The sequence below is a fragment of the Dendrobates tinctorius genome, unplaced genomic scaffold (genome assembly GCF_039654945.1).
Source record: "Dendrobates tinctorius isolate UK_male_01 unplaced genomic scaffold, ASM3965494v1 ptg000028l, whole genome shotgun sequence".
Classification (NCBI taxonomy): Eukaryota; Metazoa; Chordata; class Amphibia; order Anura; family Dendrobatidae; genus Dendrobates; species Dendrobates tinctorius.
The window spans coordinates 65,952,967-65,968,132 of NW_027361696.1; the positions used below are offsets into that span (position 1 = coordinate 65,952,967).

Consider the following 15,166-nt stretch of genomic DNA (forward strand, 5'->3'; position numbering starts at 1 on the left):
AGGACCTTGAAATGCTTCTTACGAAACCACTCCTTCGTTGCCCTGGCGGTGTGCTTTGGATCATTGTCATGTTGAAAGACCCAGCCACGTTTCATCTTCAATGCCCTTGCTGATGGAAGGAGGTTTGCACTCAAAATCTCACGATACATGGCCCCATTCATTCTTTCATGTACCCGGATTAGTCGTCCTGGCCCCTTTGCATAGAAACAGCCCCAAAGCATGATGTTTCCACCACCATGCTTTACAGTAGGTATGGTGTTTGATGGATGCAACTCAGTATTCTTTTTCCTCCAAACACGACAAGTTGTGTTTCTACCAAACAGTTCCAGTTTGGTTTCATCAGACCATAGGACATTCTCCCAAAACTCCTCTGGATCATCCAAATGCTCTCTAGCAAACTTCAGACGGGCCCAGACATGTACAGGCTTAAGCAGTGGGACACGTCTGGCACTGCAGGATCTGAGTCCATGGTGGCGTAGTGTGATACTTATGGTAGGCCTTGTTACATTGGTCCCAGCTCTCTGCAGTTCATTCTCTAGGTCCCCCCGCGTGGTTCTGGGATTTTTGCTCACCGTTCTTGTGATCATTCTGACCCCACGGGGTGGGATTTTGCGTGGAGCACCAGATCGAGGGAGATTATCAGTGGTCTTGTATGTCTTCCATTTTCTAATTATTGCTCCCACAGTTGATTTCTTCACTCCAAGCTGGTTGGCTATTGCAGATTCAGTCTTCCCAGCCTGGTGCAGGGCTACAATTTTGTTTCTGGTATCCTTTGACAGCTCTTTGGTCTTCACCATAGTGGAGTTTGGAGTCAGACTGTTTGAGGGTGTGCACAGGTGTCTTTTTATACTGATAACAAGTTTAAACAGGTGCCATTACTACAGGTAATGAGTGGAGGAAAGAGGAGACTCTTAAAGAAGAAGTTACAGGTCTGTGAGAGCCAGAAATCTTGATTGCTTGTTTCTGACCAAATACTTATTTTCCACCATAATATGCAAATAAAATGAAAAAAAAACAGACAATGTGATTTTCTGGATTTTTTTTTCTCAGTTTGTCTCCCATAGTTGAGGTCTACCTATGATGTAAATTACAGACGCCTCTCATCTTTTTAAGTGGTGGAACTTGCACTATTGCTGACTGACTAAATACTTTTTTTCCCCACTGTATATATAGCCAGTGTTAATCTGCAGGCAAATACCCCCTTTTTATTTTTTTGTTAAAAGTTCCATTTAAAGTGAATGTGAGATCTACTGTTTAAGACCTTATTCACACGTCAGCATTTGGTCAGTATTTTGCTTCAGTTGCATGCCAAAGCCAGGAGTGGAACTTAAAGAGATTAATTATAACTGAAACATTGACATTTGTTCTGGGTTTTGGAGACACGTCTGGTTTTGGCATGCAAATACTGATGACATACTGATCAAAAATACTGATGTGTGAATGAGGCCTAAATCAGATTTTTATGTTAAATGTTTTTTTTAATTTTTTTTTAATTTTTTAGCCATGTGTCTTTTTCCCATACCAAGATCTGTAAAACAAAAAATAGAAATCTTGCAATTTACAGTGACCACTGATGCTTTATTAGATTCTAAATTCCCATAGTTTTATGAAAATCCTCAAAGAACAGACCCACGACCCTATCTTTTGTATTGTAGTGTCTAATGAGTGTGCGCAGAGGTCCATTGTGAAGGCTGGGGGCGCAGGGGAGCTGTGACATCTCCAATTGTGATTGGTGGATCCTGTGTTATCAGCTGTTTTTAGAGCTGTAACCAGTTATTGTAATCCTGCCTCTGATGATAAGGAGTCTGCTGAAACCAGAATGAAAGGACAGCTGTAAAAAAAGCCCCATTCACCAGTGTTAAAATTTATTTTAATATAGTAAAAAATGTGCAATTTTTTAAAAATACTTGTAACACAAAAACCTTATATAAACTATAGGTCATTTAATAAGGACTGCGTGACTGCTTCCCTTTCAAAGTGTATTTTTTGTTTAAGAAATAATGACTAGAATAAATAATCACTTACTCGTCAGTCTTGATTTGCCAGAAAGCCATGCGCGTTACATTCAAGTAATGGAAGTCCCCTGTATAGTATTTAGAGTCCATACCACCAAGTAAAAGTTCACCTCCAACTGGAGCAGTGGGGTCTCTTAAAAAAATGGAAGCATAATGTATCAGTGCATTTCAAGAATTGTACAAACCAAAGGAAGCAGAGTATACACTGCTACCTAATTGAAACAAACCATAAATAGGATAAAAAATTAGCTTTATTAGAAACAATTCCAAAAAAAAAAAAGCCACATATTCCAAGTTCACATAAAATACCCCAAGGGGGAACACTCCAATAAAACAAGGACAAAAAATACCAAGATAAATAAGAAATTATTTACGGCAAAATATAATATCAATATATATGGAATTGAACAAGCAGAGAAAAATACAAAGCATATGGATGATAGATCACTATGAGAAGCATCTATAAATTACTAAGTGCTCAAAGCATACTATCACATCCTCTTCCCATACAAACATAAAGCAATGTGCTTAAACCCACACCAATGTAATGGCGCCCTCGGAAGAAGCAAAAGGGCAAAACGCACGTCGGGGCACAGGGGGATCTCCATCTCACCACGGACTTAATCTCTGCTTATCTACTAATAGGTAATGGCACTTGCACTTTGATTATGCTGTATATTGGAGGGGTAGGATCAGGCTACTTACGTTGCAGGCATTACATTGGTGTGGGTTTAAGTACATTGCTTTATATTTGTATGGGAAGAGGATGTGATAGTATGCTTTGAGCACTTAGTAATTAATAGATGCTTCTAATAGTGATCTCTCATCCATATGCTTTGCATTTGTCTCTGCTTGTTCAAATGCATTTTTGGATATTATATTGTCCCGTAAATAATTTCTTAATTTATCTTGGTATTTTTTTTCCGTGTTTTATTTGGAGTGTTCCCCCTTGGGGTATTTTATGTGAACTTGGAATATGTAGCTTTTTTAATACTTTGGAATTGTTTCTAAGGCTGGTTTCACATTTGCGTTAAAACAACGCTGCGCCCTGCGTCGTTAAGCCCCGCCCCGAGCCGGCTCCCTGCCCGCCCCATCCGGGATCACCGCCTACTTTCGCATTTGCACGCATGCGATCGGCGCACCCTATCTTTAGCATAGGGTGCGCAGATCATGCGCTGCCAGTGTGAAAGTAGCGTGCTGCGCACTTTTGACGGTGCGCCGTGCGCGCCGAAATGCAACATGCTGCATTTCGGCGCGCACGGCGCACCGTCAAAGGTACGCAGCACGCTACTTTCACACTGGCAGCGCATGATCTGCGCACCCTATGCTAAAGATAGGGTGCGCCGATCGCATGCATGCAAATGCGAAAGTAGGCGGTGATCCCGGATGGGGCGGGCAGGGAGCCGGCTCGGGGCGGGGCTTAACGACGCAGGGCGCAGCGTTGTTTTAACGCAAATGTGAAACCAGCCTTATAAAGCAAATTTTTTTTCCTATTTATGGTTCGATTCAATTAGGTAGTAGTGTATACTCTGCTTCCTCTGGTTTGTACTTAATGTTTTGGAAGTGCAATTTTTTTCACTGTTGGACATTTTTTGAAGTAATTCTATTTCAAGAATTGGAACATTTTTCAATTAGTTTTGTCTTAATCTTGAGTTAAAGGGAACTTGTTTGCAGGTATTTTGCTATTTTATCTGAGAGCAGCATAATGTAGAACCCGAGACCCTGATTCCAGTGATGTGTCACTTGCTCACAGCTTGTGAGAGTTTCCAGTGTTTTATCAGCAGGAGATTATCATTGCAGGACTAGGTGCCTTGTGCCAGGCAGTCCAGCTAATCTGTATAAACCCGCCCCCACCACTGATTGGCAGCTTACTTACACTATACACAGGAATCTGCCAATCAGAGGTGTGAGCAGGGTTATATATCTACAGAAGAGAAAACAGGGATCTATCAAAATGTATTTCTTTATTCCAATAATCCTAGTTTAAGAAAATATTTGTTTGTCTCTTGACGCAGCCTTTTATGATATCACAATCAGAGTCGAGAGAATTTTTCAATATTCAGTTCAGATTACGATCGCCAGCGAATATTGTATTCGCAATATTCGCTGAACACAGCCGAACGTCATTGGAGTCAATGGGAGTTGAAATGATCGAATATGTTCAGAATCAATCATCAAACTTAACCCCTTAGTGACAGAGCCAGTTTGCAGCTTAATGTCCAGGCCAATTTTTACAATTCTGACCACTTTCACTTTATGAGGTTATAACTCTAACGCTTTAACGGATCTCGCTGATTCTGAGAATGTTTTTTTATGACATATTGTACTTCATGTTAGTGGTAAAATTCCTTCTATATGTCTTGTGTTTATTTATGAAAAAAACGGATATATGGCGAAAATTTAGCAATTTTAAGACTTTAAATTTTTATGCCCTTAAATCAGAGAGATGTATCACACAAATTTCTTAATAAATAACATTTCCCACATGTCTACTTTACATCAGTACAATTTTAGAAACAAAATTTTTTTGTTAGGAAGTTATAAGGGTTAAAAGTTGACCAGCGATTTCTCATTTTCACAATAAAATTTACAAAACCATTTTTTTTTAGGGACCACATCATATTTAAAGTCATTTTGAGGGGTGTACATGACAGATAATACCCAAAAGTGACACCATTCTAAAAACTAGACCCCTCAAGGTGCTCAAAACCAATTCAAGAAGTTTATTAACCCTTTACGTGCTTCACAGGAACTAAAGCAATGTGGAAGGAAAAAATTAACATTTAACTTTTTTTGCAAAAAATTTACTTCAGGACCAATTTTTTTATTTTCACAAGTGTTAAAAGAGAAAATGAACCACAAAATTTGTTGTGCAATTTCTCCTGAATACGCTGATACCCAAAATGTGGGGGTAAACCGCTTTTTCAGCGCACGGCAGAGCTCGCAAGGGAGGGAGCGCCGTTTGACTTTTTCAATGCAGAATTGGCTGGAATTGAGATTGGACGCCATGTCACTTTTGGAGAGCCTCTGGTGTGCCTAAACAGTGAAAACCCCCCACAAGTGACATTATTTTGGAAACTAGACCCCTGAAGGAGCTTATCTAGATATGTGGTGCGCACTTTGATCCCCCAAGTGCTTCACAGAAGTTTATAGATGCAGAGCCGTGAAAATTAAAAAATTTTTTTTCCTCAAAAATGATTTTTTAGCCCGTTATTTTTTATTTTCCTAAGGGTAACAGGAGAAATTGGACCCCAAAAGTTGTTGTGCAATTTGTCCTGAGTACGCTGATACCCCATATGTGGGGGGGGAACCACTGTTTGGGCGCATGGGAGAGCTTGCAAGGGAAGGAGCGCCATTTTGGAATGCAGACTTTGATGGAATAGTCTGCGGGCGTCATGTTGCGGTTTGCAGAGCCACTGATGTACCTAAACAGTATAAACCCCCCACAAGTGACCCCATTTTGGAAACTAGACCCCTGAAGGAGCTTATTTAGATATGTGGTGCGCACTTTGAACCCCCAAGTGCTTCACAGAAGTTTATAGACGCAGAGCCGTGAAAATTAAAAATCATTTTTTTTTCCTCAAAAATGATTTTTTGGCCCATTATTTTTTATTTTCCTAAGGGTAACAGGAGAAATTGGACCCCAAAAGTTGTTGTGCAATTTGTCCTGAGTACTCTGATACCCCATATGTGGGGGGAACCACTGTTTGGGCGCATGGGAGAGGTTGGAAGGGAAAGAGTGCCATTTTGGAATTCAGACTTTGATCGAATGGTCTGCGGGCGTCATGTTGCGTTTGCAGAGCCCTTCATGTGCCTAAACAGTATAAACCCCCCACAAGTGACCCCATCTTGGAAACTAGACCCCCGAAGGAGCTTATCTAGATATGTGGTGAGGACTTTGAACCCCCAAGTGCTTCACAGAAGTTTATAACGCAGAGCCGTGAAAATAAAAAAGGATTTTTGTTTTCCACAAAAGTGATTTTTTTAGCCCCCAATTTTTTTATTTTCCCAAGGGTTACAGGAGAAATTAGACCCCCAAAGTTGGTAAATAGTGGAAACCCCTCAATTCTTGCTCCAACCCTAATCCCAACACACCCCTAACTATAATCCCAACCCTAATCCCTAATCCTAATTCTAATCCTAATTCGCCCTAACCCTAATTAATAATAATAATAAATTGTATTTTTATAGCGCTGACATATTCCGCAGCACTTTACATTTCGGAGGGGATTTGTACAGACAATAGACATTAAAGCATAACAATAATCACATACAGTAGATTATAACAAATACCAAGAGGAAAGAGGGCCCTGCTCGCAAGCTTACAGTCTATGAGGAAAGAGGTAGACACGAAAGGTGGGTGGTAACAGTTGCCCTGATTGTATGGACCAGCCATAATGTTAAGTGTGTAACAGTACAGACACAGAGGGCTAATGGATGCATAAAGCATGTGGGAACATGATGCGGGAAATCTGGTTATGGTAAAACTTTTGGCTGTGCCACACAGGGATAGATTAGGTTAATGTGTTGAGGCGATAGGCCAGTCTGAATAAATGTGTTTTCAGGGCACGCTTAAAATTGTGGGGATTGGGGACTAATCGTATTGACCTGGGAAGTGCATTCCAAAGAATTGGCGTGGCACGTGTAAAGTCTTGGAGACGAGAGTGGGAGGTTCTGACTATTGAGGATGCTAACCTCAGGTCATCAGCAGAACGGAGGGCGCGGGTAGGGTGGTATACTGAAACAAGGGAGGAGATGTAGGGTGGTGCTGAGCCATGGAGGGCTTTGTGGGTGAGGGTAATAAGTTTATACTGAATTCTGGAGTGGATGGGTTGCCAGTGTAATGACCGGCACAAGGTAGAGGCATCGATGTAACGATTGGTGAGGAATATGATCCTGGCTGCAGCATTCAAGACAGATTGGAGAGGGGAGAGTTTGGTAAGAGGGAGACCGATTAGAAGAGAGTTACAATAGTCGAGACGAGAATGAATAAGAGAAACAGTAAGAGTTTTTGCAGAGTCAAAAGTAAGAAAAGGTCGAATTCTAGAAATGTTTTTGAGGTGCAGATGACAAGAGCGAGCCAGTGATCGAATGTGGGGGGCAAAGGAAAGCTCGGAATCAAGTATGACCCCAAGACAGCGGGCCTGTTGCTGGGGAGTAATAGTGGAACCACACACAGAAATAGCAATGTCGGGTATAGGTACATTAGTAGAGGGAGGAAACACAAGGAGTTCAGTCTTTGACAGGTTCAGTTTCAGATATAGTGAGGACATGATATTAGACACAGCGTTTAGACAATCGCTGGTGTTTTCTAAAAAGGCTGGCGTGATGTCAGGAGAAGAAGCGTATAATTGGGTGTCATCAGCATAGAGATGGTACTGGAAACCAAATCTACTGATTGTTTGACCAATAGGGGCAGTGTACAAGGAGAAGAGGAGGGGGCCTAGAACCGATCCTTGGGGGACCCCAACAGTAAGGGGAAGGTGAGAGGAGGAGGAACCGGCAAAAGATACAGTAAAGGAGCGGTCGGAGAGATAGGAGGAGAACCAGGAGAGAACGGTGTCCTTGAGGCCAATGGAACGGAGCATAGTGAGGAGGAGCTGATGATCCACAGTGTCGAATGCTGCAGAGAGATCCAAGAGAATTAGCATGGAGTAATGACCATTTGATTTAGCTGTTAGCAGATCATTAGAGACTTTAGTGAGGGCGGTTTCAGTGGAGTGTAAAGAGCGGAACAGAGTTTTCTGAGAGATATCGGATAAGATGGGAGTGGACCAGGCGTTCCAGGAGTTTAGAGATGAAGGGAAGATTAGAGACAGGTCTATAGTTAGCGGCACAGTTTTGGTCGAGGGATGGTTTTTTAAGTAGTGGATGTATGATGGCATGCTTAAATGAGGGAAAAATACCAGAAGAGAAGGAGAGGTTAAATATTTTAGTTAGGTGAGGGGTGACAGCAGGGGAAAGGGACTGGAGGATATGTGACGGAAATGGGTCACTGGTGCAAGTAGTTGGGCGAGAAGACGCAAGGAGCCTGCTTACTTCTTCTTCTGTGACTGGTTCAAAATCAGAGAGTGAGCTAGTTGAAGTGGGGGAGGGAGGACAGTGCATGGTATGAGGTGATTGGGAGATAATTTCCTGTCGAATCTGGTCAATTTTTTCTTTGAAGTAATTGGCCAGATCGTCAGCTCGGAGCTCCGTGGTTGGGGCCTGTACACTTGGATTGAGTAGAGAATGAAAAGTGTCAAAGACACGTTTCGGGTTATTGGACAGTGAGGTGATGAGGGTGTTGAAATAGGCTTGTTTGGAGAGGTGAAGGGCAGTGTTGTATGTTCTAAGCATAAACTTAAAATGGATGAAATCTTCGTGTAGATTGGATTTTCTCCACAGACGTTCGGTGCACCTGGAGCACCGCTGCAGGAAACGTGTTTGCACCGTGTGTCATGGTTGTCGCCGTCTGCGTTGTGGTGTTCTATTTATAGGGGGTGCAAATTCATCCAGGGCACTTTGAAGTGTTTCATTGTAATGCTTCAATGCAGAATCAGGACATGAGAGGGAGGAGATAGGGGCCAATGAAGACTGCACGTTCTTCATAAGTTTATGGGTGTTAATGGCCTGTATGTTTCTATAAGTCTGGACAGTGGGGGTGACCTGAGCAGCCTGGCAGTTCTTGATAGAGAATGAAAGAAGATTGTGGTCAGAGAGTGGGAGAGGGGAGTTTGCAAAATCATCCACTGCACAAAGCCGAGAGAAGACCAAGTCGAGGGAGTTCCCATCTTCATGCGTTGGAGAATTAGTAAGCTGCGAAAGGCCAAATGAAGAGGTTAGAGATAAAAGGTGAGTAGCAGATGGTAAGAGGGGAAGAACAATGGGGATGTTGAAATCTCCCATGATGAGGGTAGGGATGTCACAGGAGAGAAAATGTGGAAGCCAAGTGGCAAAATGATCCAGGAACTGATGGGAGGGGCCGGGAGGACGATACACCACCGCCACTCGCATGGAGAAGGGGGTATAGAGTCTGACGGCATGGACCTCAAAAGAAGGGAAGACAAGTGAGGGTAGTTGAGGGATAACCTGAAAGGTACATTTTGGTGATAGGAGCAGACCAACGCCTCCACCTGCTCTATTGTCTGATCTTGGGGTATGAGAGAAGTGTAGCCCCCCCGTATGAAAGAGCAGCAGCAGCGGTAGTGTCTGACTGCTGGATCCAGGTTTCAGTAAGAGCCAGGAGGTTAAGAGAATTAGAAAGGAAGAAGTCATGGATGAAGGAGAGTTTGTTACACACTGAGTGAGAATTCCAAAGTGCACAATTAAGAGAGACAGATGGCATGCAGGGAATATTAATAAGATTAGAGAAGTTTCTAAGAGTAGCAGTCGGGGGGTTTGACTTTCTATAACATGGGGGACCAGGGTTGGGAGCAATGTCTCCTGCGACTAGGAGAAGGAGGATAGAAAGAGTGAGCAGATGGTTAAGTGATTTGTGAGAGCATCTCTGATGTTGAATGGTGGGACTGACTGGATCTGTGCAATTTAACAATGTGAAAAGAGCGTGAGTGCTATACATAGGAGAGGAAAGGTGCGAGGGGCCGATATGGATGGAGTGTAGAGAGTTAATGCCAGGGTGGTGGATGTGTGTGAATGCAGCGGCCAGGATATAAATTACACAAATGCATATGGTATATATTTGTTGTACTCCTAATGTACAGGGAGTAGATGTATATAAATGTCTTACCTGTCTCCTGCCCTGTCTAACTACCATGTTATAACTGCCAGTAGTACTTTGATACATGTACTTCGATTATATGTGCATAAATACCACCCCTGCATAAATGCTCCCCCTAGCTAGGTCTGAATATATAGGAGGTTAAGGCTAAGATTTTTTTTTTTTTTTCTTTTGGTCTCTCTCTTCTCGTTAATCAATCACACTAAATTGAGACACCAGGACCCAATAAAGTGTTGTGGTCAAATAAACACATGTCCAGCACTACATGGACTACATAAAGCACTTTGAAAAGTTTCTTGACCTCACAACATAAGGGGACAAGCAGAGTAAGTTGAAAAAATAACTATATACCAGATATAAGCTTGCATAGTTGCAAACACATAGATAGCATTCAGGAATAACTGCTTGCTGACATTGAATGGAGACACAGGAGTGGATTCAGAGCAGAGATTGGAAAAGCTGGTTACCAGATATAAGCTTGCATAGTTGCAAACACATAGATAGCATTCAGGATTAACTGCTTGCTGACATTGAATGGAGACACAGGAGTGGATTCAGAGCAGAGATTGGAAAAGCTGGTTACCAGATATAAGCTTGCATAGTTGCAAACACATAGATAGCATTCAGGATTAACTGCTTGCTGACATTGAATGGAGACACAGGAGTGGATTCAGAGCAGAGATTGGAAAAGCTGGTTACCTGTATGAAGAGAATAGAGATGCGTGTCATATTCATCCATGTTATAACTGCCAGTAGTACTTTGATACATGTACTTCGATTATATGTGCATAAATGCCACCCCTTTCTATGTTCATCCATCTTTTATTTTATATTTGTAACTGTACATAATTAATGTCTCAATTTTATAGCAACTTTTATCTGTAACCACTGCCCTACTTTTTCGGGGAATAAATGACAAAATTATTTAGTTCTGTCTCTATGCTCTAAGAATCGAACTATACGCCTTGGTTAGATAATCGCTACTAATTTGTCGGGTTGGCTTCGAACCCCTCCCTTGAGTCTATAACTTAAGCGGAGAAACCAGGAGCTGGTGGCAGCGCGTTGTGCACGGTGATTGCGGCTTGCTGGCAGTCCAGAAGGGTCTTATATTGCTGAATGAGGGGCTGCGTGCACAGCATTGATAATCCCCTTACTGCAGAAGCCTAATTGCCGGTTCACAACAGGCAGCCCATCCGGCGACTAATTATCCTATGTGCAGTTCCCTGACTGACCTGAGGGTAAGGGGGGCGCCGGAGAGCTGCGAGTTCCAAAGTGGAACTGAGAGAAAGTGGGATGTACATAAATCCCTGCAGTACTTGGAAGATTGATAGCAGTGGTGGGGCATCCAAAATACTCCCCTGCGGCAAATTGTAGAGCGAGATTAGCTTGCTGGATAATTTTTGGTCACACGGTGCCAGTGGTGGGATAACTAAGATAAGCCCCCACTGTGACTGTGATAGCCGTGTGCCGGCATTGTGTCTCGTCCCTCCGTCCGCTGATACACAGGTGTCAGTGGTGGGATTGTGACATAGTGGTGACACAGGGTCCGCTGTCCGTCGCGTTTTGGTGGCAGTGGGACCCCCGGCAGTCGCCCGTATTTGGACGAACGGCGGTGGGCTGTTCGTCACATATTGGTAATTCTAACCCTAACCCTAATTCCAACCCTAACCCTAATTCCAACCCTAACCCTAATTCTAGCCATAACCCTAGCCCTAACCCTTATTACAACCCTAACCCTAATTCCAACCCTAACCCTAGCCCTAGCTCTAACCCTAGCCCCAGCCCTAACCCTAGCCCTAACCCTAATGGAAAAATGAAAAAAAAATATTTTCTTTATTTCATTATGTTTGCCTAACTAAGGGGGTGATAAACGGGGGGGTTATTTACTATTTTTTTTATTTTGATCACTATGATAGTTTATCAGTGATCAAAATGAATGAATGGAATCTGCCAGCTGGCAGATTCGCAGCGGGCGCACTGCGCATGCGCCTGACATTTTCTTCCGGATCCAAGATGGCGGCGCCCACCGGAGGACGCCGGCGAGACAGAGGACCACCGGGAGGGAATTCAGGACCACCGGGAGGTACAGGGTGGGGATCAGGGACCCTATTTCTCTCTCCTCTGGTGTGCGATCACATCAGAGGAAAGAGAAATTAAATGCAAAATCGCGGCTTTTTTTTTTCGATCGCCGTTATAGGGTTAATAACGGCGATCGCAAAAGCGGGGTCGGTAAAAACTGACCCGATTCATGTTCTCTGGGGTCTCGGCTACCCCCGGCAGCCGAGACCCCGGAAAAAATCCGACACTGGGTGGCGCTATTTACTTACTTCACAGCGCCGTGAATTAAAGCTGTGGTTTAAGTACCCTTAATTACCGCCGTTAAAAGGCGTATCGGCGGTCGTTAAGGGGATAAATTTGGCACAAATAGGGTACCAATATGGCAAATTCAGATTCAGCGACTGATTCCGAACATATTTGCTCAACTTCAATCACAATGTGATATCTGTAATTTTACATAGGACTATAGGTAAATTTAGTGCAGGATTTGCAATAAACGCTGACACCTGTTGCTCGGGTCTCATTGTTTTGGCTGGAGAAGTTACATCACTTCTGGAGCCATTCACATGGTAGAAGGAGCGAGCCGCTGAGCTCAGTGATTGGCTACAGTGGTGATGTCACAGCTGCAGCCACAACACCGAAATTCAAGCAGTGGCGGAGAGATGGCGTCAGACCCAGGGAGGATGAGTAAAATCCTAAGTCAAGGCATTGTGGCTTGATAGCATGCACCCAGTTTCCTGCATTCGGGGCACCAGTCTCTCTAGCCCCCTCCTAGCTGAGGACTTGCTTTAGGACTATCCTTGAAATGAAATCTTACAATTTGCATTATTCCCATATCTATAATAGCCAGAACCGACGCGTGTCAAGAGAGAATAAATGCCACTGACAGCAGCCAGCCAGGGACGCATCACTTGTGCACAGAGTTTACAACGTTATTGCAGATGAAAAGCCTCAGACATTTTCTGCATGTATTACATTAGCAGAGAATTCTTACCCATTGAGTGTTTGTGTGTGTAGTACTAATTACTAACTATGTCTGTCATAAATTCATTAGCAACATTTATTCAGATGGTGCAGGGCTAATGATGGGATATCGTTAAATAGATCCATCCTTATGTAACATGCGGTATATGGATTTTCCTATCACAGCGTCTCTCTCGCTTTCTCTCCTTAACGCCTTGAACTGGTGCCAAGCTGATTAATACCAGCCAATACGTTATTATATCCTTACTGGCCCAGACTCCGAGAACAGCAGGTACATTGACTGCGACTAAGAACTGGCATCCACAACTTCCTATTGAAGAAGGAATGGTGAAATAATAGAGAAACAGTCCATTAGATAAGCATAAAATGACCACATTCACACAATGTGTGGGAACGATCGGTTCCCGATAATCAGTCTGTCTCAACAGGCCGTCAAAAATGCGAAAAGTGAACAAAAGGCTCATTACTAGGGTGAAATGATAATCTATGAGCACAGAACGATCATATTAATGATCGTTCTGTGCACATTAACTGCGGTCAGCCTGTCTAAATAGGCCATGGAACCATGGTAGGTGGGCTTCTATGCAGCCTATAGGCAGTTGATTAATGGTCACCATCAGTCCCTCAAGTACACACATACAGCGGATTAAATAAGTATTGACACATAACCAATTTTCTTACCAAATATATTTCTAAAGGTGCTATTGACATGAAATTCTCAACAGATGATGGTAACAACCCATCCAATCCACACAGGCAAAGAAATCAAAGCATAGCTTTCCATAAATTCCATAAATTATGTTTAATAATGAGAAATGACACAGGGAAAAGTATTAAACACGCTCAATGAAATTTAATTAAAATTTCATACAAAAGCCTTTGTTGGTGATGACAGCTTCAAGATGACTCCTGTACGGAGATACTAGTCACAGGCATTGCTCAGGTGTGATTTTCGCCCATTCTGCCACACAAATACTCTTCAAATCCTCAAGGTCCCGGGGGCTCCTTCTAAGAACTCTGAGCTTTAGTTCCTTCCATAAATTCTTTATAGGATTCAGGTCCGGTGATTGACTAGGAAACTTTAGTAGCTTTATTTTCTTTCTCTGAAAAAAACAGCGTTTCCTTGGTTGTGTGTTTGGGATCATTGTCTTGCTGAAATATCCACCCTCATTTCATCTTCATCATCCTGGTAGATGGCAGATTTTTTTCAACAATGTCTTAGCATATTAGTCCATTCATCCTTTCTTTAATTATATGAAATTTGTCAGTGCCGTATGCTGAAAGACAGTCCCACATCATGATGTTCCCATCTCCAAACTTCACTGTTTTTATGGTGTTTTTGAGGTAATATGCAGTGCCTTTTGGCATTAAAACGTGCTGTATTTTATGGCATCCAAAGAGTTCAATTTTTGTCTCATCTGACCAGACAATATTCTCCCAGAATTTCACCAACTTGTGCTTGAACATGCTTTTTGTTCACCAATGGAGTCTTTCATGGTGAGAGTGCATACAGGTCACGAAGAATGAGTGCATTACTTATTATTTTCTTTCAGACAATTGAACCTGCCGATTTCGAATCTTTCTGTAGCTCTACACAAGTTGTCCTTGGCTCTTGGACAACTCTGATAATTATTTTCACTCCTCTGTCTGAAATCTTGCAGGGAGCATCTGGTCATGACTGGTTAATAGTGAAATGATCCTATTTCCACTTTCTGATTATGGCCCCAACAGTGCTCACTAGAGCATTCAGTAGTTTAGAAATTCTTCTGTAAACAATGCCACCTGTATATTTTCCAACAATAAGGTTGTGATGGTCTTGAGACAGCTCACTGGTTTTACCCATCATGAGATGTTTCTAGTGTGGCACCTTGGTAATAACACACGTCTTTATAGGCCAACAGTAGAACCAGCTAATATTATTTTTCACCAAGTGGCAGGAATGCTTTCTAATTACTGATAAATCTCAGCTGGTGTAATGACAATCCATGGCTTTTTGCACCTCTCTTTCTTCATGTGTTCAATACTTTTTTCCTGTGTCATTCCTCACTTTTTTCCTGTGTCATTCCTCATTATTAACAGGTTACATCGTATAGCATGTACTATTGGTCTGGATTTGGATTTATTATATGGGACCAACAGCGCAGATTTTCCGCAAATCCTCCTTATCTGTGATTTCTCATTATTACACATAACTTATTGACACCTCTTGTTTGATTTGTTTACCTGTGTGAACTGGATGGGTTGTTACCGACATCTGGTGAAAATTTCAAGTCGACAGCTCCTTTAGAAATATATTTACTTTGAAAATTGTTGACGTGTTCAATATTTATTTCACATGCTGAATGTTTTGTTACAGTGCACTAAAGTGGTAGACCTGGAGTCCATGAAA

The 15,166-nt window shown here is 42.5% G+C and overlaps 1 protein-coding gene across 1 annotated transcript in view; it reads right to left on the minus strand.

The window, feature by feature from the left end:
- LOC141085485 (cathepsin D-like) overlaps positions 1–15,166 on the minus strand; it is a 62,341-nt gene that overhangs the window by 16,028 nt on the left and 31,147 nt on the right. The window contains exon 6 of the mRNA XM_073570884.1: positions 2,026–2,148. Coding sequence (XP_073426985.1) covers positions 2,026–2,148 — 123 coding nt within the window. The remainder of the gene's footprint in view (positions 1–2,025; positions 2,149–15,166) is intronic.